Source organism: Oryctolagus cuniculus, chromosome 18, assembly GCF_964237555.1.
Source record: "Oryctolagus cuniculus chromosome 18, mOryCun1.1, whole genome shotgun sequence".
NCBI lineage: Eukaryota > Metazoa > Chordata > Mammalia > Lagomorpha > Leporidae > Oryctolagus > Oryctolagus cuniculus.
Window position 1 is genome coordinate 7,574,980 of NC_091449.1, and position 23,761 is coordinate 7,598,740.

The following is a 23,761-nucleotide window of genomic DNA, read 5'->3' on the forward strand; positions in this document are numbered from 1 at the left end:
GTGCAGGGCCCAAGGACCTGGGCCATCCCCTACTGCCTTCCCAGGCCACAGCAGAGAGCTGGACTGGAAGAGGGGCACCCGGGACTAGAACCTGGCACCCATATGGGATGCCGGCACCACAGGTGGAGGATTAACCAAGTGAGCCACAGCGCCGGCCCCGTGGGCTTTTCTTTTAAGGTTTACTTATTTATTTAAGAGGCAGAGTTACAGAGAGAGAGAGATGCAGAGAAAGAGAGGGAGAGGGAGAGAGGGAGAAAGAGAGATTCCATCTGCTGTTTACTCCCCAAATGGCCACATCGGCCAGGGCTGGGCCAGGAGCTTCTTCTGGGTCTCCCTTGTGGGTGCAGGGGCCCAAGCACTTGGGCCACCTTCTACTGCTTTCCCAGGCCAGAGCAGAGAGCTGGATCGGAAGTGGGGCAGCCGGGACTCAAACCGGCGCCCAGGGAACATCTTAATTGCATGCTAAACACCTGCCCCACTTCCAGCACTTTCTAACATGACCGTAGCTGCCTTATAACCAGAGGGGGGAAAGACCATCACAGCTATTTTTAAAACATTGTTTTCTTTTTTAATTAAGACGATTTCAATTGCACACAGCAAAATGACTTCAAGGAAGAGTGTAACACTTCCCTCCGCAAGCCCCTTCTTCTCGCTTCCCCCTGCAGACGCCCCCTGGTGATGTTCGGTTGTGAATGGTTCCAGAAACATGCACTATTTATCTACAGCAGGGGCCGCCAGACAACGGCCCCGCCTGTGTTTGCGGATAAAGCTGGAACACAGCTGTGCTCACCGGCTGGGCCACGCAGCTACACAGAGACCACGCGGTGCTCCAAGTGGAAAATGCTTATTGTGTGGGCCTCTACAGAAAGGTTGTCAGTCCTTGTTTGCTCATCACCTACAGAAACATTGCAACTTCTTGTGTTCATAGATCCCATCTGATGCAGGCAACTCTGACGCACTCCTCCCGCATTCAAATCACCCTAACCTTTTTCACACCTATATAGTATTCCATAGCCACCCTGTATATGGGCCATCTTTCCAAAGTTCTTAGGCCAGGGGAGTTTGGGGTGGCGGCTATGTCTCCACTTGGGACACCTGTATCCCACATCAGAGCGTCTGGGTGCCAGTCCCCACCGCTCCACTTTTAATCCAGCTTCCTGCAAATGCAGACCCTGGGAGGCAGCGACTCAGGTGACCACGTCAGAATGAGTTCCCAGCTCCTGGCTTTGACCTGGCCCCAGTCTGGCTGTTGCAGGCATTTTGGGGAATGAACCAGCAGACAAAGAATCTTTATCTCTGTGCCTTTCAAAGAAAATGAAAATACATAAAAATTTAGAACATTCCTGGAAATTGCATATTATGAAAAATCACCTATGGAATCCAAATCTTTTTGTATCAAAATGAATTTGTCTTTTAAAAATTACTTATTAAATTTTTTTTTTTAGAAATTTACTTGAAAAGCAGCTTTACATATATAGAGAGAGACAGAGAGACAGAGACAGCGAGAGATCTTCCACCTGCTGGTTCACTCCCCAAATTAGCAGGGAGCTGGATGAGAAGTGGAGCAGCCAAGACTTGAAGCAACGCACATATCGGATGCCAGCCCTGCAGGCAATTGCTAACCCGCTGTGGCACTGGCCCTCAGAATTACGTATTTATGAAGCAGACACACACACACACACACACACACAGAAAGCTTCCATGCACTGGTTCATTCCCTAACTGCCCGCGATGGCCAGAGCTGGGCCAGGCTGAAGCTAGAAGCCAAGAATGCAATCCAGGTCTCCCAGGTGGGTGCAGCGACCCCAGCGCCTGAGCCGTCATTGCGGGCCCCCGCAGTGCGCGCATCCGCGGGGCGCCGGGGTCAGGGACAGAGTCCAGGCGCCCTCACCGCCAGGCACACGCCCACCGCTACTCTCCTGACTTCCACCTCCAGGAACCTCCAAGGCGCCCGCGCATGCACCTTCACAGAGGACGGATGCCCGCGCCCCTTCCTGGGCGGGACCTCGGCCCGCAGTGGGGCTTCCGTAGCTGTCACCAGACACCGAAAAGCGAGGTTCTGAGACGCTGCGGCTGGGAGCGAGGCCTGCAGACCCCCGCCCCCGCCGCCGGCCCGTGCGCTCTCAGCCCCTCCGGGCGCGCCCGGCCACACCCGCCCCGCTGCTGTCCTGGGATCCGCTTCCCAGCGGGCGCCCTTGGTGGCCCCGGCCGAGGGCAGAATCAGGGTCCCGCACCGTCACTCCGTGACAAAGCGAGCTCCTTCCCCCCACCCCTCACCCACGGGGACTCCAGCCTGTGGGTGTGGCTGCTTGGCTGCCTCCCACCCACCCCACCCACCCCACCCACCGTGGGTGTGACTGCTTGTGGGCGGGGAGGCGCGGGGGCGGCGCAAGGGACAGGACAGCGGCCAGGGAAGGGAAAAGTCCCAGAGGAACACACGCCAGCAGTGGACATCGTGGAACCCGCGCCCAGTCCGCGACTCCTCCACAACCAGCCTCCCTGTGTGTTCTCCGGGTTCAGCCTGTGCGGGACTAGGCAGGCAGGGAGTCCAGGCTGTGCCCCGATGTCCCCAGTAACTGCGCCACAGCGGACAGAGGGTTAAGTCCACGCACGGCCTGCGTTCAACACACAGCGAACGCACCCAATCCAGGTTGGCAGCTATGGTCGTCGGGAAAGGGCCTCGCCTTTGCCTCCTCCGTCAGGAAGCCCTCCCTGATTGTCCACCCAGCCTCTCCCCGCCCCTCCACATGCCCGCCCTGCCTGCTCACCTGTCGGTTGACCCCACTGGGCCTCGAGCTCCCCAAGGGCTGGGCCCAGGACCGGCTTATCTCGGGTTCCCCAGAGCCTGGCATCGAGGCGGCTGTCCCTTGGGCCTCCGGAACCTTCTGTGCACCTGAACAGAACACAGGTCGGGAGGGCGACAAGGCAGGTGTATAATTAACGAATATATGACGGGCTGTATACATAACAGCATGGTGACCAGGGTAGCAACACCGCACCACGAGTCCCTGGCTTCACCCATCCTCCCAGCCTGCCTCCTCCCTGCCGCTCCCCGGCTCGCTCCCGCATTCCAGGCTGCCGGGGGCTGACCTGACCGGGAGCCGCCTCGGGGCCAGCCGGGCCCTGTCCTTGGAGCCTCCTTCCCCTCCCTCGGTTCTCACTACCGCAGGTGAGCAGAGGTCACACCTGTGCCCGCCATGCCCGACTCCGAGGGCTCTCGGCCCTTGACTGGTGACACAGACGCTTCCCTGGGACAGTTCTGGGGTTCAGCATTCAAGAGGCAGAGACAGACGACAGACAGAGCTCCCTTTTGCTGGTTCCCTCCCGCAAAAGCCTGAAAATAGCCAGCGGTGGGCTGGGCCGAAGCTGGGCACTCCATCCGGGTCTCCCCCGTGGACGGCAGGAACCCGGTGACTCGAGCCCTCACTGCTGCCCACCAGGGTCAGCGTTAGCAGGAAGCCGGAGTCGGGAGCAGGAGCGGGAGCGGAGCCCGGCACTGCAGCGCGGGACGCGGCTTCACCACCGGCACCGTTGCCGGCCCTGGTGCCGGGTCATTTTCCACAGCAGCAGCAGGAGTGTCCCACAGCCGCTTTGCGGAGTAATTGTGCAATTTCTTTTCTTTTTTTCTTTTTGACAGGCAGAGTTAGACAGTGAGAGAGAGAGAGAGAGAGAGAGAGAGAGAGAGAGAGAGGTCTTGCTTCCATTGGTTCACCCCCCCAAATGGCCGCTGCAGCCGGCGCACCGTGCTGATCCGAAGCCAGGAGCCAGGTGCTTCTCCTGGTCTCCCATGGGGTACAGTGCCCAAGCACTTGGGCCATCCTCCACTGCACTCCCGGGCCACAGCAGAGAGCTGGCCTGGAAGAGGGGCAACCAGGACAGACTCCGGTGCCCCGACCGGGACTAGAACCTGGTGTGCCGGCACCGCAGGTAGAGGGTTAGCCTAGTGAGCTGCGGCGCCGGCTTAATTGTGCAATTTCTTACAAGACCACGCATCTGCCTTAGAGCCCAGCGTTCCCCAGAGAGAATGAAAGCATCCACGCAGATTCGCAGGTGAACATTTACAGCAGCTAAGCCTAAGAACGGTGGGCGGGACATAATTTCCCAGGACCGTTGTGGGAAGGCGGGGCGGGTGTTTGGCCTGGCCGTGGAGCCCCGCGTCCCGTACTGGAGTGTGTGGGCCTGGGTCTGAGTCCCAGCTCTGCTCACCCTTCAGCGTCCTGTGGCTGGAACCCTGGAGGCAGCACCCTGGGATGGCGCCAATGCTTGGGTCCTGACGCCCGTGTGGGAGACCTGGATTCAGCCAGCCAACTCCTTGGCTGTCACAGGTTTTTTGGGGAATGTGCAAAAAATAGGAATTTTTCCATCTCTGTGTCCATCTTTAAAATAAATGTTGGGGGCCTGCGCTGTGCCCTCAGTGCCCGCATCCCATATGGGTGCCAGTTCGTATCCCGGCTGCTCCACTTTCAATCCAGCTCTGCTATGGCCTGGGAAAGCAGTGGAAGACGGCCCAAGCCCCAGCACTGTGGGGAGTGAACCAGCAGATGGAAGGCGTCTCTTTCTCTGTCTCACCCTTTTTCTCTGTTACTCTGCCTTTCAAAGAAATTAATAAATCTTTTTTTAATCAAAATTTAAAAAGAGAGGAAGAGGGACCGGGCTGGCGAGCACACGGTCTCACTGGGTGCCCCCTGCCCTGGCCACAACACCGTGCAGCAAGAAGCCCTCAGGAAACACTGACCAGAGGCCAGTGCTGTGTCCCCCCACACCCTAGCCCCCCACCAGCGCTGGGAGCCAGATAAACCCCTGCTGTCCTAAATCTGCAGGCCTCGGGTCCTTTGTTAGCATGACAGCAAACGGCACAAAAGAGACGGGGGGGGGGGGCACAGTAAGGGTATGAACTGGGAGGGGGGTGTGGTGCATACGGAGGGCGGCAGTGTCCCCCCCCCTCCCCGAGCCCTGGCTGCCCAGCTCCCACCCTGGGCCCCCGCCCCTCCCCCACCAAGCTGTCTCACCTCCCACGTGTGCCTTAGTGAATTAAACCTTGTCTTGACTCGGCTGTCCTCCCACGTACTGGTCCCTGATCCTACGGCTACTGGGCAGCAGTCCCTCCACCAAGGGTCACCACCGTTTCATGATGCTCAGCAAAAAAACACATTTTAAAAACCACATGGGCCGGCGCCGTGGCTCACTAGGCTAATCCTCCACCTTGCGGCGCCGGCACACCGGGTTCTAGTCCCGGTCGGGGCGCCGGATTCTGTCCCGGTTGCCCCTCTTCCAGGCCAGCTCTCTGCTGTGGCCGGGAGTGCAGTGGAGGATGGCCCAGGTGCTTGGGCCCTGCACCCCATGGGAGACCAGGAAAAGCACCTGGATCCTGGCTCCTGCCATTGGATCAGCGCGGTGCGCCGGCTGCAGCGGCGGCCATTGGAGGGTGAATCAACGGCAAAGGAAGACCTTTCTCTCTCTGTCTCTCTCTCTCTCTGTCCACTCTGCCTAGCAAAAAAAAAAAAAAAAAAAAAAAAAAAAAAAAACATGGCCGGCGCCGTGGCTCAATAGGCTAATCCTCCACCTTGCGGCGCCGGCACACCGGGTTCTAGTCCCGGTCGGGGCGCCGGATTCTGTCCCGGTTGCCCCTCTTCCAGGCCAGCTCTCTGCTGTGGCCAGGGAGTGCAGTGGAGGATGGCCCAGGTGCTTGGGCCCTGCACCCCATGGGAGACCAGGAAAAAGCACCTGGATCCTGGCTCCTGCCATCGGATCAGCGTGGTGCGCCCGCTGCAGCGGCGGCCATTGGAGGGTGAACCAACGGCAAAAGGAAGACCTTTCTCTCTCTGTCTCTCTCTCACTGTCCACTCTGCCTGTCAAAACATAAAAAAAAAAAAAAAAAAAAAAAAAAAAAAAAAAAAAAAAAAAACCATAATAAGTCGCGCCGGCACCCCGGGTTCTAATCCCGGTCGGGGTGCCAGATTCTGTCCCGGTTGCCCCTCTTCCAGGCCAGCTCTCTGCTGTGGCCCGGGAGGGCAGTGGAGGATGGCCCAGGTGCTTGGGCCCTGCACCCCATGGGAGACCAGGAGAAGCACCTGGCTCCTGCCTTCGGATCAGCACAGTGTGCCGGCCACGGCAGCCATTGGAGGGTGAACCAATGGCACGGGAAGACCTTTCTCTCTGTCTGTCTCTCTCTCTCTCACTGTCCACTCTGCCTGTCAAAAATAATAATAATAATAAACACCATAATCAGTCACATCCAGTGAGTCCTGTGTGGAGAAGCAGCAGCTCCACAAGTGAGCAGAGTCCCTGCCGCCCTCCTAGGGCCTCCTGGGGCCACATGCACCCCCTCAGGGGGGAGCCTGCACGGTGCACGGTGGGATTTGGCGAATCCCGAGCTCTCTGTCCCAGCAAATCCAGGCTTCTCGAACCCAAGCCTCAGGACCCCCCGTGTAGGGCGGGGCGCTGGCTGACATCTCCCTGGCTGTTTCCCATTCCAGCCCCCTCTAGGAGGCCACACTGTGCAGACCTGGGCCTTCTGTCCGCTGTTGAAAGACCTGGGGGAGCCTCCTGCTCACCTGGCCACAGCGGAGACCCAGGTGGACCTGCACGGGGCGCTGTGGACTAGCGGCCTCTGGGATGCTGCGTACCCAGCTCTGCGGCCACAGCCCTGAGGGTCTGAACTCTGCGTTCTCCCCCACCCCCACCCCACCCCACCCCCCGCTGCGGGTCCCTGGCATCCTGTGCGCTCACCTTTGCCCAGGCTCTTGCCCCCACCTTCACAGCCCTTCCCCCTGACCTTTGCCCCTGTGTTTCAGCCTGCTGGTGATGCCATAAACACATACCACGCACTGGGTGGCTTCCACGACAGACGCTGACTCACCTTTCTGAAGGCCAGAGGCAGAGTGCAGTGTCAGCGGGGCGCTTCCTCCTGCAGGGCAAGAGGGGGACCCTGTCCCGGGCCTCCCTCCCAGCTTCCTGTTCCCTCCCAGCCTGTGGACGGCATCCCTTCCTGTGTCGTCACACCATCTCCCTCCTGTCCACGTCCATCTGTGCCCTTTTTATAAGGACACGGTCGTGTTGGACGGGGGTCCACATTGTGATCTCTGATCCCGCCACAGACCTCCTACAGGTGCCCACAGCCAGCCGGCAGCATCTCTTAAGGAGGCACAAGTCAGCCCGTGACACCAGCTGCCAAGGCTCAGCCCCAATTCTGACTCCTCCTTAAAGTCCCCCTGACTTCTCAACCCCCGCTGGGTCTCCCTCCCCATCTCCCCCAGATGGGATCTCATGCAGGCTTGTCTAGTTATTTTTGTCTGCGTTTTGTAATCATCGTCTTTGGACGTGAGCTTCTTGAGATAACAACCCCTGTGCCTTAGACGCGCTCTCTGTTCCCACGGTGCAGTGGTACAGAGAAAACGCTGGCTGTCTGCTTTCAGAATGAGTGAGTGAGCTGATTGAACAAACACCGGCTGGGCATCCACCAGGAACAAGCCCTGTCTCGTCCCCACAAGACAAACCTCCCTGCCCGCATGGATTTTATCTCCTGGAGGAGAGAGAAGGGTAATAAACAAGTCAGGCAGTGACGCGGGCGGCAGCAGGGTCCTGGGGCTGCCATGGGAGGTGTCACAGAGAACCTTTGCCTCCGTCCTCACAGGGCACTCTCTGAGCCTCCCTCTGTCTTCACACAAGCTCTTTCCCCAGCACAGCCGTCTGTGGGGCCCGGGGCCCACCCTGCCCCACGACAGGGCCGTCTTAACCAATTACACCTGCTGTGTAAATCTCTATTTCCCAGTAAGAGGTGCAGGGAGATGGCATGAAGGCTGTTAAGGATGCCCCCCCATTAACCAGCCAATCAGAACAGGCTTCCAATTTAGCATTTCTGAGGCTGGCGCTGTGGCCTAGGGGGTAAAGCCGTCGCCTGCAGTGCCGGCATCCCATATGGGCACTCATTGGAGACCCGGCTGCTCCACTTCTGTTGTGGCTTGAGAAAGCAGTAGAAGATGGCCCAAGTCCTTGGGCCCCTGCACTCACGTGGGAGACCCAGAAGAGGCTCCTGGCTCCAGATTGGCCCAGCTCCAGGTGTTACGGCCATCTGGGGAGTGAACCAGCAGATGGAAGACCTCTCTCTCTCTCTCTCTCTCTCTGTAACTCTGATTTTCAAATAAATAAATATTTTTAAAATATTAGCATTTCTGCCCAGCCAATGAGTTCCCTCTGAAAACACCTTTCTTGGAAATCCCCTTCAAAACAAAAGCCCTCTATAGCTTTATGGGTGCTCTCCTGGGCTGCGGTGACTCCAGGGGCCCAAACGGCACAGCGCCTGGAGAGGACACAGCCCCCACCGTAACCGAGCAGAGCAGAGACAGCCCACCGCCCGGGACGGCCGCTCGTCGTGGTGGGCAGCAGGCTGCCAGCCACAGCACAGCTTCCATCGTGGCCTGGAGGGCGCGTCCCTCGGGCGGCTTGGAGGAATTTTAATTTTTTTTTCTGCTGTTCATTTCCTGGTTTGTAAGTGCAGCAATTAGCAGGGAGGAGCAGCGTGAGGCGTGGTCCTGCTGGGAACCTGGATCACCCGCGGGGGCCAAGCGCTCTGCCCGCCCCGGGCGAGGCGTGGGGCCCCTGCCGGGCGCTGCCCACCGCCCTCCCACCGCCCAACAGGGCCACTTCACACAGCTCGTGGGCAAACGTGCAAGTGAAGTTTATGTGTCTGCAAAAGCTTTGAGGTGTGCAGGGTTTTCTTTTTCTTTTTCTTTTTGGAAGATCTATGTATCTATTTGAAAGGCAGAGTTACAGTGAGGTAGAGGCAAAGAGAGAGAGAGAGAGAGAGGTCTTCCATCCACTGGTTCACTCCCCAATTGGCCTCAATGGCCAGAGCTGTGCCGATCTGAAGCCAGGGCCAGGAGCTTCTTCCAGGTCTCCCATGCAGGTACAGGGGCCCAAGGACTTGGGCCATCTTCCACTGCTTTCCCAGGCCACAGCAGAGAGCTGGATCAGAAGCGGAGCAGCCGGGACTCGAACCGGTACGCACATGGGATGCCAGCCGGGCAGGCAGCGGCTTAACTCGCCGTGCCACAACACAGGCCCCTTCAGAGCAAACGTCACGACTGAGAGGCACACGTTACAGACGAGGGACCGGAGGCTCAGAGAGGCCAGGCCCCTCCTCGTGAGGTCCCACAGCAAACGAGGGGGGCCGGGCCCCTCTGTGACTGTACACAGCTGTCACCGTCCGTTTCCGACTCTATTATTCATTCGAGAGGCAGAGAGACAGAGCTTCTGTGTGCTGGTGCACGCCCCAGATACCTGTAACAACCAGGGCTGGGCCAGGGCTGGGCCAGGGCTGAGCAGGGAGCAGCCCCATGAATCTCCACCTGCAGAGTCGCTGGCAGGGACCAGTGACGAGGGCCGCCACCCCTGCCTCCCAGCGTCTGCCTCGGCAGGAAGCTGGAGCCGGGAGCGGATCCAGGAAGCTGGAATGGGGCGCAGGCGTCGCGCAGGCCCTGCTGGGATTTACTGGTGCCTGTGTAGGTGATTCCCCCTGCTGTGACCAGCGGGGCGCCCGGGCAGGAATCGTAGCTGAAGGCTGCACTCCCAGAAGCGGAGCTGCTGGGCCACAGGGCATCAGCCAGGCTGAGGGGCAGCCAGAACCTGCTTCAACAGGGGTGCGGGGGTGCGACACAGGCTGCTCCCGGGGGCTTGGGTGCTCGCCCAGGACCGGCGATGGGAGGGGTGCAGGGCGTGTGCCCAGGTGTGTGTGGTGGTGGCTGGGCTCTGTGCTGGGGACGCTGGGAGCCACGGACGGCCACTGAGCAGGGAGGGGCGGGTCAGCTCAGAGCCCTGGACAGGACCAAGTGGAGCTAGGGAGGAGACTGGGGCCAGGGGCCTGGGGGCGGGGTCGATGGGTGCTGGGTTCTCAGCCCACAGTGTGTCAGCCGGAACACAGGTGATGCCCTCCTGGCTGCTCCCAGCTGCCCTGGACGGAGCCTGCCCGTGCACCGAGGACTTGAGGTTCTGTATCCCGCTTGTTCCTCGCAGCCACTGCAGAGAGCTAACGTTGCGCCCATTCTGCAGATCAGAGCACTGAGGCTTGGGAGGGACCCACACATACGGTAAAACGGGTACTACAGAGGTCGACACGGCCCTGCTGCTGCGCGTTGGTCTCGTTCAGCCTACGTTTTGTGACTTCGCATCCTGCTGACTCTCGATCGCGGCCCACTGTTGCCTCGTGTCCGCTCGTGGGTCACAGAAGGGGACGAGTGGTGGTGAAGCCACCGGCATCTCTGGCAGTCACAACTAGGGCAGGGGCGGGATGGAGGCCAGGACTGCAGGCTGGCAGGGAGCTGGAGCCAGGGAGCCAGGGATACTGGGCTGCGGCTGCCCCCAGCGGCACGGCTGCCCTCCTGGACAGCTGTTTGCGCCGCTGTGTCGGTGTCACTCCCAGCTGTGCTGGGGACCCGCGCGGGGACCTCTGGATCCGCTGGAACAGACGCCCCCGGGCTGGCCCCGAAACTCACACGGACGCCACCCACGCTGAGCCGAGCCCTTTCGTGCACGGTGGGCAGGGGTGGGAGTGCGTCCAGCCCTCAGCTGCTGGATGTGAGACCTGGGTGCTTGAGCTCCCCACGCTGTCCCACGGGAGACGCAGAGCCGGTTCTGCGCCCCCATCTCTTCCAGCCGCACCCTGGACCCCACAGCTTCTTCCTGGAGCGAATGGCAGCCCCTGGCTCGCAGCCGGCCTGGAGATGACGATGGGCGAAGACTCACAGGTGCACACTTTAAATTACAGTCGCCAGGGGCTCACCTGAGCGCGGCAGGTGTCGGCGGCTGGGAGCCCAGGCTGAGCGGCTGGGAGAGAATTTCGCTCGAGTGTGACCGCCCCCTGGTGGTAGACGGGCACCATTACACCCTGAGGGACTTTCGCCCCCGTTTTAACTGCCGGGTAACTCAGTCACACTTGATTTAATTCCGATAATAGGCACTGGGTACTTTTTAAGTGCTAGGCCAGCGAAGCGACGTCCAAGCTGAATATCACAGGGGCTCCGTGTGGAATTTCAAACTTTCCGTGAGCCACATTAGAAAAGAAAAATAAGGGCCCCCTTTGTGGTGCAGTAGATCAAGCCACCAGCAACCGAGTGTGGGTTCGAGTCCCGGCTGCTCCACTTCCTGCTCCTGGCCTGGGGAAAGCAGCGGAAGATGGCCCAAGTGTCTGGGGCCCTTGCACCCACGTGGGAGACCCAGATGGAACTCCTGGCTCCTGGCTCCTGGCTCCTGGCTTTGGCCTGGCCCAGCCTGCCTACTACCACCATCTGGGAAGTGAACCAGCAGGTGGAATCTCTCTCTCTCTCTCTCTCTCTCTCTCTCTCTCTCTCTCTCTCTGTCTCTGTAACTCTTTCAAATAAATAATCTTTTTTTTTTTTAATAATGAAAACATGGCATCATTTTATGGAGGAGACGGGCTCAGAAAGGGGAACTGGGTTTTCCTCTTTATTCCATTTGATAAGCAGCACCCACACACACGTGCGAGCTTCCCCCCTGGGGCTCGGAGACACAGTGGGGAATGCGTGCACGTGGCCTTGAGGGCTCGGTGGGGTGGTAAGGGGAGGGGGGTCGGAGAAGGGGTGGGGGATCCTTCCAAGCTGTAATGAGACAGACTCGGAGCTGGCCGGCCAGCCTGCCGCCTGCCCGCTGGGCCCGGCGTCCTCGTTTCTCAACGGCCTGGAGAAGCCGACGCGACAGGGGAGACGCACATGCAGTTCCGACTTCAGGGTCCTCAGACAGGGCCCTCATTCTCTGCTGCTGGCTCTGTGAAGCCCACGTGGGCAGGTGCCCAGAGCAGGGCTTAGTATACAGTAGGCGCCCACGGAGTGAGTGAGCGCAGAGGCCTGAGTTCCAGCTCTGGGGGTCTGGAGCAGCCCGTGGGGCTGGGTGCACCAAGTCTGCGCTCAGTGAACGCGCCCGTTCCCCTAGCTCCCAGGTGCCCACGCTCCCTGGGCCTCGAGGCCCCGCCTGCCGGGGGCGTGGCCGGCTAGGCTCTCTGTGACGTCACACGGCCCGCCATGGCTCTGGCCTTGGCCCTGCTGCTGCTCTCGGGGCTGAGCGGCCCCGGCGGCTGGGGCTGCCTGCAGTGCGACCTCTCGGTGCTGGACGCCCTGAGTCAGCTGCGCGGCGCCCTCATCCCCCGGCGCTTCCACCTCGAGCGGCTGCAGGCCCGCGCCCAGGCCCTGCTGCTGGCCATGGAGGGCTCTTTCTTCCGGGACTACGCGCTGAACGCGTTCGTGGGGAAAGTGGGTGTGTGCTGGGGGCGGGGACTCGGAGACCACGCCCCATAGAGAATGCGCCCACAGCATGAATAGAGGGGCGCCAAAACCACGCCCCAGCAGAGGTGGGGGGGTCACATGGAGACCACGCCCAGCGGAGTGGGGCCCCCACGGAGACCACGCCCCATAGAGACCATTGGGGGGCCCCCCATGAAGGGAGGGGTCACTGAAACTATGCCCCGCGGAGGCGGGGCCCGACCACACCCCCATGGAGACCACGCCCCCAGATGAATGGAGGGCACTAAAACCACGCACCAGCGGAGCCAGGGGTCACATGGAGACCACGCCCAGTGGAGGCAGGGCCCACAGAGACCACGCCCCAGCAGAGGTGGGGCCCACGGAGACCACGCCCCACGGGAGGGCGGGCGCCCTGCAGCCGTGCCCCTGTCGCCCGCAGGGATCGAACAGCTGGACCACGTGGCCAGCTTCCTCAAGAACCAAACACAGCACTTGATGGTGACTCCCCTGCAAGGTAGGAGCGCGGCCCCTCCTCTCCCTGCACCTGCATCTCGCCTGGTCCCATGGGATAAACCCAGGCAGCCTGGCCGTGCATGTGGCCAGGTGCGGCCACGGAGCCTTCATTATATCTGTGACAGTGTCGTGTAATGGTGACAGTCACGTGGCTTGCCTTGTGCCAACGGCCACACGCGGCCACCTGGAAGCAGACCTGCAGCGGCCCCCAGCTGTGCCTGTGTGTGGGCACGGATGGCTCTGTTACAGCCAGCCCTTGGGGGCCGGCGCTGTGGCGTGGTGGGCTGAGCTGCCGCCTGCAACACCGACATCCCACAGGGGCGCCTGTTCAAGTCCCGGCTGCTCCACTTCCGATCCAGCTCCCTGCCAATGCACCTGGGCAGCAGCGGGAGACAGCCCAAGTCCTCATGTCCCTGCCACCCACAGAGGAGACCTGGATGAAGCTCTGGGCTCCTGGCTTCAGCCTGGCCCAGGGTTGGCCGTTGCAGCCATGTTAGGAGTGACCAGTGGATGGAAGACGCCCCCACCTTCTCTGTAATTCTGCCTTTCAAATAAATAATTAAATATAAAAAAAAAACACCCACACTCGATGCCTATAGGCTTCTGGCTGCCGTGGCACTTTGAGATGCATGCAATCTGACATTGTGCAGACGTGCAGTACTGGGGAATGCTGGTCCCTTTCAAGGAGCTTAGATGCTAGAGGGAGAGCCAAGACCAGAAACGAGATAAATCAGTAACATGCGTGTGTGTGTCTATGTGTGTGCGCTTGGGGGTTTCCAAGACCACCTGCGGGTCCAGTGATTTATAGAACAGAGCAGCCATGGTTGTGTTTAGAGCGGAAGGCTGCAGATGAAATCCTCAGGCGAGAAAGGCACCCAGGGCAGAGCCCACAGGCGAGGCCAGGCACGTCGGGGGCAGGGACACAGGCACTGGAGCCGCCCCGCTGCCCCCCAGGCTGTGCACTGGCAGGAAGCTGCAGGGAACAGCGGGGCTGGGGGCTCCACCCAGCTCCTCCGACAAAGGAGACCCACGTGGCGACCCGACCTCCGCACCAGACGCCCGGCGGAGCGCATCTGTCACCTCCAGCCCATCTCCAGCACCCCACAGTCGTGGGTGGCTGCCTCGTGGCTGCCCGTGGATGGGGCCAGGCCAGGGAAGAGGCAGGGCTGTGGGGCTGAATGCAAAGCCCCAAGGAGGGAGCACAGACAGCGGAAAGGAGGGGAATGTGGATGCTAACGAGTCCGCTTGTAGAAGAGGAAACAGAACCAGCGGCCGTTTAGATGGCCAAGGCGGGCGGGCTTAGCCCGGCCCCATGGCAGAGCAGGTGGGCCTTGCGGTGCCTCCCAAGCTCAGGGCCCTCAGGGGCCAGCAGTGTGCCAGGTTCCAGGGTCTTTCAGGCATTGGACTTGTTGGGTCTAAAACCCCAAGGCCGGAGGAACCTCCCTGAGCCCCGACGCGATGTGCAAAGCTCGCATTGGGTTGAAGATCGGCAGGGGAAGGCCGTTCAGCCTGTGTTTGTCCAGGGGCACCCGAGCACGCCCTGGTACGTGGAGAGGAGCTTCCCTTGGGAGATGCAGACGGGGCTGGGCTTGCCGCGTGCCCCCCCCCCCCACGCACACACGGGGGTCTTTCTCTCCCCAGACGGGCCGCTTCTGGAAGAGCTGGCGACCCTCAGGGAGAGTGTGATCCGGGAGCTGAAGAAAGCTCTGCGGTCGTATGAACTAAAAGGTGCAGTACGGCCCGTCCCCTCCTCCCTGCGGGCCCCTGTGCTCCCTCCTCCTGTTCCCCCGAGACTCCGCCTTCCATGCACCCCAATATTCTTCTCGCTCCCTTCCCAGATTCACCCCCCCCCGCCCCTCTCCCGGTCCCTTCCCGATGAAATTCTCAAGTCGCTGTCCCAACCTCACTCACTCAGCGCTTCTCTTTTGCAGCCTGTGATCACAAGATGTGCCGTGAGTGCTGAATTTACTGTCTAACCCTGCCTTTCTCTACCCCCTCCAAAGCGGGCCCTGCTTCCACACACACCCACCCTGGTCGGCGGCCCTCCCACCCCAGAGCTGTAGAACTCAGATCGACTTAAAATGATTGCGACCCGCACACCACTGTTTTCAGGCTCTGAGCTGGCCAACATCAGCCACGTTGTATTAACAAACTCCCACTTCCTGTGGTGTCACCCAAATTTCGTTGAGAATTTAGCAGCTCTTCTGGGCAGTGACTCAAGGATCCAGGCTGCCCCTAAATCACAGCTCGTAAACTTGAAAAGGAAAAAGGAATTGGGAATGACACCAGCGTTTTTATGGCCAGGCCAGGAAGTGATGCAATCACTTTCCTCACTCTCCATTGGCTAGGGGTAGGTCACATGGTTGCAGCCTGTCATAAGGGAGTGTGGGAAATGTAGTCCTGTGTAAGCAGGAAGTGACCATCTCTGCCTTGGGAGCTGCAAAAGCGGGCAAGTGGACACTCAGAATTAACCGATGTCTAAGCAAATGTCCACAGCAGAATGTCAGGTCAGCAGGACCACTGGGCTGCCTTTCAATAATTATGTGAAATTGGCCGGCGCCGCGGCTCACTAGGCTGGCACACCGGGTTCTAGTCCCGGTCGGGGCGCCGGATTCTGTCCCGGTTGCCCCTCTTCCAGGCCAGCTCTCTGCTGTGGCCAGGGAGTGCAGTGGAGGATGGCCCAGGTGCTTGGGCCCTGCACCCCATGGGAGACCAGGAGAAGCACCTGGCTCCTGGCTTTGGATCGGCGGGGTGCGCCGGCCACAGTGCGCCGGCCGCGGTGGCCATTGGAGGGTGAACCAACGGCAAAGGAGGACCTTTCTCTCTGTCTCTTTCTCACTGTCCACTCTGCCTGTCAAAAAAAAATTATATGAAAAGCTATTGCATGTGGGTCGTGGGTGCACTTGGGTCAACTTGCCGCCCAGGTCAGGAGCGCCACGGGACCCCCTCTCTTACCCGCCCTCGGCCTGTCCTCTAATGCCTGTCGCGTGTTAACGTCCCCCTTCCCCTGGGCTAGGCTTGCTGAAAGAGGAGGTCATGGACTGTCTGCATTGCCAGAAAATCAGCTCCAAATGCATCATGAAAAAGTACTGCTTCGGTAAGCCTGGGGCAGGGAAAGACAGCTGACCCCGCGGCTTCCCGCGCCCGCGGCTTCCCGCGCCCGCCCGCGGCTTCCCACGCGGGGCCTCGGGGTCTCCGCCTCACCTTCGCTCGCGCGCGGCCCAGGAATGACACCCTGCCCTGCAGTCATCCTCCCCTCTCTGTCACCTGGGAAGACGCCTCTGGAATTCTGCAGTGTCCCTGGGTGGGAGACGCGGGTGCTGAGTCATGGTCAGAGCGGGGGGGGGGGGGGGTCTGAAAGAGGTATCGAATGAAGTACGTGTCCTCGGAGCAAATAGCACAGCAGATCCAAGACAGACATCCAGGTTGACGAGACGTGCTGCACCCTTGGTGTGCTGTCCTGTCTCTGCCACACTGTCCCCCTCACTCTCACTCCCCAAGGACCGCTGCTCCGAGAGCCTCCCTGGTCACACACGCCAGTGCCTTCTATTGACTTCCGCGAGTAATCATTGGCTTCACTTCTCTTATGCTTTGCCATAGCATTTCCACAGACCCATGAACTGTCACCCATAACCCAGCGTGTGCCTCGGGAAATCAGGCCGATTCCCGACATAACCACAGTGCCAGTCCCGCCCCGAAGAACCTAACCGTGATTCCTTAATGGCAAATAATTCCAAATCCCTCTGGCAGCATCCCACATTGTCCCCAGAACATTTTTTGCAGCTGGTTTGTTCCAACCAAGACCCCCCAAAAAAGGGCTTTTCACGGCCGTAGCTAGGTTTCCTGTGCTTCTCTCTGTCCGGGGCTGTCTCCTATCCGTTCTCTTCCTCCACCAGCTACTGGAAAGGGATGGGAGTGTCCTGGGAGCTGCCCCGCCGTCCGCTCTGTCTCTCAGCCCCCACTGGAGGACAGGCAGGCAGTGTGGGAGCACCATGTAGTTGCCTGAACGAGACCCTCGGAGAGCCCAGCCGGGAAGGGGGTGAGGGGGGCTAGACTGGGGCCCCTCAGCCTCAGCCGCGGGGGCTGTGGGGGCCGGGTGAGTCTCCGTTGGGAGGGCAGGCCTGGCCCCCAACCCACCAGAGTCCAGCGGCCACCCCCACCCTGCCCCCGGAATTGGGACCATAAAACATCTCCTGTCATTTTCCAAGCTGTCCCTGGCTCAGAACAACCGCGTCCCCAAACCCAAACAGAACCAAGTGGTAGGACGCGTCCGCTGGTTTCAGGGAGCCAGGGGACGCTCTGAACAGGTGACCCTTGATCCTGGAAGGGAATTGGGGGAGTGATGGGACCAGCATGCACGAAGGTCCACCATGGCGAAGCAGCGAGGAGGAGGGGGCCGCTGTGGCCAGAGCAGCCAGAGCAGGGACACGGGTCACCCTCCGGAGCCTGGTGCACCGTGGGGAGGACCTGCGCATTTACCCCGAGGCGGGAACCATAGGGTCCCGGGAGGCCCCTGATCAGAGACCCGCGAGTGAGTGAGGCGTCTGCAGTGCCCCCTGGAGGCCGTGTGCGGAACTGCACCTCCTCGGCCGCCTTGCAGGCGGGGTGGCTCCTGGAGACGCCTTGAAGGCGGAGCTAGGAGGCGGCGCTGACCGGATGCAGGAGCTAGGGCCCGGAGCCACGTGGAAGATTCGAGGTGCGAGGCGCCAGGCCCCCCGCGGGCTCGGCGGCCCACACTGATCTGGCGCAGACATGGCCGTCGCTGTCCCGCCCTGCTCACATGCATGGTGTTGTCACCTCTTGCTTTCGAGCCAAGTTCCCAGTCTTCCCCGTGCCCGTCCGTCAAATGGGATGCATCTGGCGCCAGCTGTTGCCGTGTAGAGTTTCTCCGTGGGGTTCCCGGCTGTATCCCGAGTGCCCACAGCAGGGCCGGGCCCTGGGAGGGGGCCGAGACCCCGTGGGGAGAAGGAAGAGGAGCCAGCCCCCCATGAGTTGGGGGAGGGAGAGGGGCAGAGAGGCCTGGGGCTCAGGGCTGTCTCCCGCTCATGCCAGTGGACGGGCAGCCGCGCATGGCCCTGCAGTACGAGGCCGATAGTGGATACCCGCGGAGCCAGGCCCTGCTGGGCACCGTCGTGTCCGTGTCGGCGGCCGTGTTCGTCTTCCTGGTCATCCTGATCTCGTGAGTCAGCCCACAAGCCCCCAGGAGGCTCCTCCCCCCCAAACGACACCCTCCTGGGCGGCCCCTGTGTGCTCTGGGAAGCCCCTGTCTCTCGCCCTCTCCCTCCCCTAACCCTGCATCTCTGCACAGCTCTCCCTGTCTCCATCCCCCACCCCCCACGTGCAGACCCCCGAGGGCAGTCTGCCTCTGTACTGTTGTCTTTGATGGCCCCTCCCTCCGCTGACATAGTGAATTTTGTGAGTGCGTTGACATAAAAACAAATACCACCCAAGGCAGCTTCGTGGGTAGCTAGTCACGGTCTTGTCTGTTTTTTTCCGGCTGTCAAAGAAGTCAAGCTGAAAGTATTCCCGAGGGCTGCGGCGGACTCCGCCTGCTTTTCCCACCCTCAGCCCCTCTCCCCTCGGCCTCCATGTCTGTGCCTCTTGCAGTGGGAGACCGGGCCTGCTTGGCCCAGCCAGCGCCCACCTCTCCCCCTGTTTGTCCCCCAGGGCTGCTGAGACAAATGACCACCCGCTGGCTGGCTAAGATCTGGGGGTGCTGTCTGAAACGCGGACGAGGCCGCAGGTGGCTGAGCCGAGCCCCTCCCACGCCCAGGCCCCCGCCCCGCGTGGCTTCCCCTCCGCGGGCACAGGCCAGAAGGGGGAGGGTCTCATCTCCCCTTCATGAAGTCCGCAAGGACCCTCTGTCCAAGCAAGGGCGCATTCGCAGGTGTGGGAGCCAGGCCTTGCCCGAGACACCTGCTCTCAGGAGTGGAGGGGTACGCAGTGTGACCCACAAACTCTGCTTCTCTCTCGGTCACTGTGGGGCGCTCGCTCGCTCCCCCTCCCTCTCTCCTAGTCCCTGGCTCTCTCCCCACGCCACATGGCCCAACACCGATTGGCCAAGAGCCCTGGCAGTCTGCGCAGAGACCCCCTGAGAGAGCCACTCAGGGCAGCGGTCCGGGGTTGCGGGCGGGACTGGCCGGGCGTTCAGTTCTAACCCCCAGGGCTTTTCTCTCTGTCCAGGGCCTGCACCTACAGGCAAAACCGGAGGCTCCTGCTGCGGTAGGGCGGGCACAGGCGGGCGAGGAGATGTAATACAATCCGTGACAAATTCCCAGCGTGTCTGTCGGTTCTCTACAGACGCTTCGTCTGTGCCAACTTCCACTTGTCAGCTCAGACCGCGCACAGCTCGGCCTGTGTGGAAGAAATAGTGGGGGTATCAAGGACGACTAGCTGGGGCCGCGCTGTGGCGCAGCTGGTCAAAGCCCTGGCCTGGAGCGCCGGCATCCCATGTGGGCGCCTGTTCGAGTCCTGGCTGCTCCACTTCCGCTCCAGCTCTCTGCTGTGGCCTGGGAAGGCAGTAGAAGATGGCCCACCCAGTATTGTTAGCGATTCCTGCGGCTGGCGGAAGTGGAACATGAGACGGGGCGGGGGCTTGATGGCGGGGGAGGGTAGTGGCTGTCCCTGTGGGCTGGGGCTGGGTTCAGATCCCACCTGCGACCTTGAGCGGTAATAGACTCGCAGCTGTGCAGTGGAGAGGGCGGTGCCCGCTCGGTAGGGGGCTGTGCTGCTCAGATGGGGGGGGGGGGCTTGTGCTTCTTGTAACAGTTGTTTCTTTCTGGGCTTGTGCTCCTGGCTTCAGCTCCCCCGCACACACGGTTTGCCTCCCTGTGCACACAGAGGATGCGTCCCCTGGAGACTTTGTCCTGTGAAGGTTCTCTTGTAAGCGGCTCCTCGTGTTGCTGCGTGATTCTCGCCCTCGTCCCAGGCCCGGATGCTGTCCCCCGGGGGCCGTGTGCTTCCCTGATGGGGAACGCACAGGCTGTGTAGGTACTGCTGCTTCAGCCCCACCTTCGTGTGATTTCTCAGGTGTGTGTGAGCGCTGGCTAAGCGCTTTCCCTCTCTGGGGCAGTTGCCTTGGCATAGAACCCCAGGCTGTTCCAGCCAGGACCCAACCCTGCCACTCCCACTGGGGAACAAAACAGGGCTCTATTATTAACCATCCAGCCGCCGGTCCTGTCAGCCGGTGACCCCAGGGAGGGATTAACAGCCTATGGAGAAAGACACGCAGGTGCAGAGGGTGCAAGAGAGCCGCCGGGGATGACGGAGAAATGAGGACCAGGCTAGGAAAGTGCTCAGAGCCCAGCACCCATTTCTTAAGTTATTAGATTCCTCCCGGCTGCTGTTTCTTTATATATATTATTAATATTATACTATTGATATATTAATTAATATATACACATTAATTTGTGATACAGACAGCGCTCCCATCCACGGCGCATGCCCCAAATGCCCCCAATATCTGGAGGAGGCCAGAGCTGGGAGCGGGAAACTCAAGTCTTCCGGGTGTCAGAAATCACAGGGTCGGGCTGGCGCTGTGGCACAGGGGGTTAATGCCCTGGTCTGAAGTGCCAGCATCCCATATGGGCACCGGTTCTAGTCCTGGCTGCTTCTCTTCTGATCCAGCTCTCTGCTGTGGCCTGGGAAAGCAGTGGAGGATGGCCCAAGTCCCTGGGCCCCTGCACCCGAGTGGGACACCTGGAAGAAACTCCTGACTCCTGGCTTTGGATTGGCACAGCTCCGGCCATTGTGGCCATCAGGAGAGTGAACCAGCGGATGGAAGACCTCTCTCTCTCTCTCTGCCTCTCCTCTCTCTGTGTAATTCTGACTTTCAAATAAATAAATGCATCTTAAAAAAAAGAAAAAAAAGGCCGGCACCACGGCTCACTAGGCTAATCCTCCGCCTTGCGGCGCCGGCACACCGGGTTCTAGTCTCAGTTGGGGTGCCGGATTCTGTCCTGGTTGCCCCTCTTCCAGGCCAGCTCTCTGCTGTGGCCTGGGAAGGCAGTGGAGGATGGCCCAAGTGCTTGGGCCCTGCACCCCATGGGAGACCAGGAGAAGCACCTGGCTCCTGCCATTGAATCAGCGCGGTGCGCTGGCCACAGTGCACCAGCTGTGGCGGCCATTGGAGGGTGAACCAATGGCAAAGGAAGACCTTTCTCTCTGTCTGTCTCTCTCTCACTGTGCACTCTGCCTGTCAAAAAAAAAAAAAAAAAAAATCACAGGGTCTGCGTTAGCAGGAATGCTGGAGCCAGGAGTCACAAGCAGGCATCAAACCCAGGCACCCCCTGCATCTCGACCACCAGGCTAAACACACACACTATTATTCTTTTTTTAAAGGAAATTATTTGGTTTTTATTAATATTTTTAAAAAGATCTATTTATCTAAAAGAGTTGCAGAGAGAGGAGAGAGAATTGTCCACCAGCTGGTTCACTCCCAAATGGCTGGGACGACCAGGGCTGGGCCAGGCAGAAGCCAGGAGCCTGGAGCTTTTTCTGGGTCTCCCACGTGGGCGCAGGGGACCACGCACTTTGCACCATCCTCCACTGTCTTCCCACGCGGGTAGCAGGGGGCAGTGGATTGGAAGTGGAGCAGCCGGGATTTAAACCGGCGTCCACACGTGGCACTGCAGGCCGGCGGCTTTACCCACCATGCCACAGCGCCAGTCCTGCAAAGTACCTTTCCCATAGAGGGTGAAATCCAGTTTCCAGGGGTGGCTTCTGCAGCCATTATTCAGCCTCCCCCTGGTCTCTGTCCAGGCCTGCCCCCCGCCCCCAGAGGCAGGGAACCCCCAGAGGGTGTAGCCGAGCCTCGCTCTCACCTGGAAAACCTGAGCCCATCTGGTGACCGAATGGGGGTAGCCATGCCGGCTCAACAGCGCCCCCTGTGGCAGGGATTCTTCAATTTATTTCAATAAATAAAACTCCAAACTCCACCTGGGGCCTTTAAGGGAGCTAGAAGGGCCTCTGAGAAAGGTGGTCGCCCGCGCCGTGGACAGGAACGAGGCTGACACAGGTGCATCGGGCGTGGGCTCGGGAGAGGCCTGACAAGAATTCCATATGTATAGGAAATACCCAGAATAGGTAAAATCAGAGACGGCGTCGGGGCTGGCAGGAGGTGGAGATGGAGACATTGGCGTGTGTGTGTGTGACTGCTTAACGGGCCTGGCATTTCCTTTAGGGGATGGAACGTCCTGGCCGCACGGCCTCGTGGACGCACCAATCGCTCCCAAATTCTGCACCTTAAGTGGTCAGGATGCTAAGCTGGGGCAGGCGCTCAGCCCGGCGGTTACAATGCCTGCGCCCCACGTCGGACGACCTGGGTTCAGCACCTGGCCCTGGTTCCTGAGCCCGGCTTCCTGCTCATGCAAACCCTGGGAGGCAGCACCCAGGACCCGGAGGGCGTCCCAGCTGTAGCTGGAACTCCCAGCCCCGGCCTTCGTAGGCACTTGGAGAGGGAACCAGCGGATGGGAGTGCTGTCTTTCATGAATAGATCATGTTTTAAAGATGGTAGATTTTGTTTTAATGCATATTTTACCACAATAATATATATAAGAAAGAGGAAGGCCGGCGCCGTGGCTCAATAGGCTAATCCTCCACCTTGCGGCGCCGGCACACCGGGTTCTAGTCCCGGTCGGGGCGCCGGATTCTGTCCCGGTTGCCCCTCTTCCAGGCCAGCTCTCTGCTATGGCCAGGGAGTGCAGTGGAGGATGGCCCAGGTGCTTGGGCCCTGCACCCCATGGGAGACCAGGAAAAGCACCTGGATCCTGGCTCCTGCCATCGGATCAGCGCGGTGCGCCGGCTGCAGCGGCGGCCATTGGAGGGTGAACCAACGGCAAAAGGAAGACCTTTCTCTCTCTGTCTCTCTCTCTGTCCACTCTGCCTGTCAAAAAAAAAAAAAAAAAAAAAAAAAAAAAAAAGAAAGAGGAGAGGGTGGCTCTTTGGCCAGACTTCTGGGTTCGAGTCCTGCTTTGCCATTCATCTCTGACCTTGAGCAAGGGCCTTGACCTGCCGTGCCGATTCCCTGTCTGGGGGTAACCACAGTCGCCAGCCCCCGTGGCTCCCGGGAGTTTGCGGGGAGCGGAGCCTCACGGCCTGCACCTGTGGTTGCTCCTGGTTTGGGGTGGGGGCCGCGGACACCTGACCTGAGCCTTTGGCTCGTAGGAGACCAGGGTCCCCTCTGCCACCAGGAGTCCACCTGAGCCCAAGCCGACGCCTTCTCTGCTCCAGGCCCCTGTGGCTCCTTGGACCGATGCCCGAGCCAGCACAGCCGGTCATCCGGCCCTCAGTGGCCTTTTGGCAACCAGGTGGCAGGGCGGCAGGTGGTGCTGCTTCCCCTCGGGCCGCATCCTTGGAGCCAAGCGTGAGGGATGGGGTGTCAGGTGGAGTGGGGCTTCCAACTATTCCTCTTACACGTTAATGGCTTGATAGACTTTGTTGAGGCTGTCACATACAGGTGTGCAGGTTATGCACTGCACAAAGACGCCTCCTCTTGGGCAAGATTCACCTCTCGCGTGTCACACATTGGGATATTTACTGGGGCGATTTTTAGGAAAATGCCAGCGAACCTCCATTGAGCAATACGTGGTGTACTACAGCGACGCTCCAGCAGGTGGCAGCAGAGTCGCGCGGGCCGCTCCCTGCCCGCTTCCTACCAAGGCGCCGGGGCCGGGGGTCTTCCAGGTGTGCCCAGTTACCTGACATCTGAGTCCGGATGTTGCAGCCCGGGAGCCTCGCGCCGTCTCCCCCCAAGCCCGCGCCTAGCCCCCATCTCACAAGCCTGCCCTTTGCAGGGATGCAGCCGTGGACTTCACCTTGGAGGAGGGCCGGCTGGGGGTCTGGCCTCAGGAAGCTGTACCCAGACGAGGAGAGCTACCAGAACCTCCTGTGGCTGGGCGAGCCCCGCCCCAGCCTCGTGGCTCAGGGGTCCACACCCTCTGCTCCCGCGGCCTTGGGGGCCTCTGTGCCCTCGCTGGTCCCCGTGCCTGGCCTGTGT

At 60.3% G+C, this 23,761-nt stretch overlaps 2 protein-coding genes across 6 annotated transcripts in view; one reads left to right on the forward strand and one right to left on the reverse strand.

Annotated features, from left to right (window-relative positions):
- MYH14 (myosin heavy chain 14) overlaps positions 1-2,893 on the reverse strand; it is a 71,443-nt gene extending 68,550 nt beyond the window's left edge. For 2 of the 3 annotated variants that reach the window (XM_070063012.1, XM_070063010.1), the window contains exon 1: positions 2,769-2,893. In XM_070063012.1, the coding sequence (XP_069919113.1) occupies positions 2,769-2,852 (84 nt within the window). In that variant the 5' untranslated portion in view covers positions 2,853-2,893. The remainder of the gene's footprint in view (positions 1-2,768) is intronic. The other variant, XM_070063011.1, reaches the window with a different exon arrangement.
- Positions 2,894-12,006: 9,113 nt separating this feature from the next.
- IZUMO2 (IZUMO family member 2) lies at positions 12,007-20,633 on the forward strand. Of its 3 annotated transcripts, XM_070063047.1 has the most exons (9): positions 12,007-12,264; positions 12,691-12,765; positions 14,406-14,492; positions 14,696-14,716; positions 15,781-15,861; positions 17,817-17,943; positions 18,432-18,507; positions 18,948-19,793; positions 20,391-20,633. In XM_070063047.1, exons 1-7 carry the CDS (start codon positions 12,033-12,035, stop codon positions 18,466-18,468), a joined length of 660 nt encoding a protein of 219 aa, XP_069919148.1. In that variant the 5' UTR covers positions 12,007-12,032; the 3' UTR covers positions 18,469-18,507; positions 18,948-19,793; positions 20,391-20,633. The 3 variants fall into 3 exon arrangements, with proteins under 3 accessions (XP_069919148.1, XP_069919147.1, XP_069919149.1); XM_070063046.1 differs by lacking the exon at positions 18,432-18,507 and having other exon boundaries at positions 12,008-12,264; XM_070063048.1 differs by lacking the exons at positions 14,696-14,716; positions 18,432-18,507 and having other exon boundaries at positions 12,008-12,264.
- Positions 20,634-23,761: the final 3,128 nt, after the last annotated feature.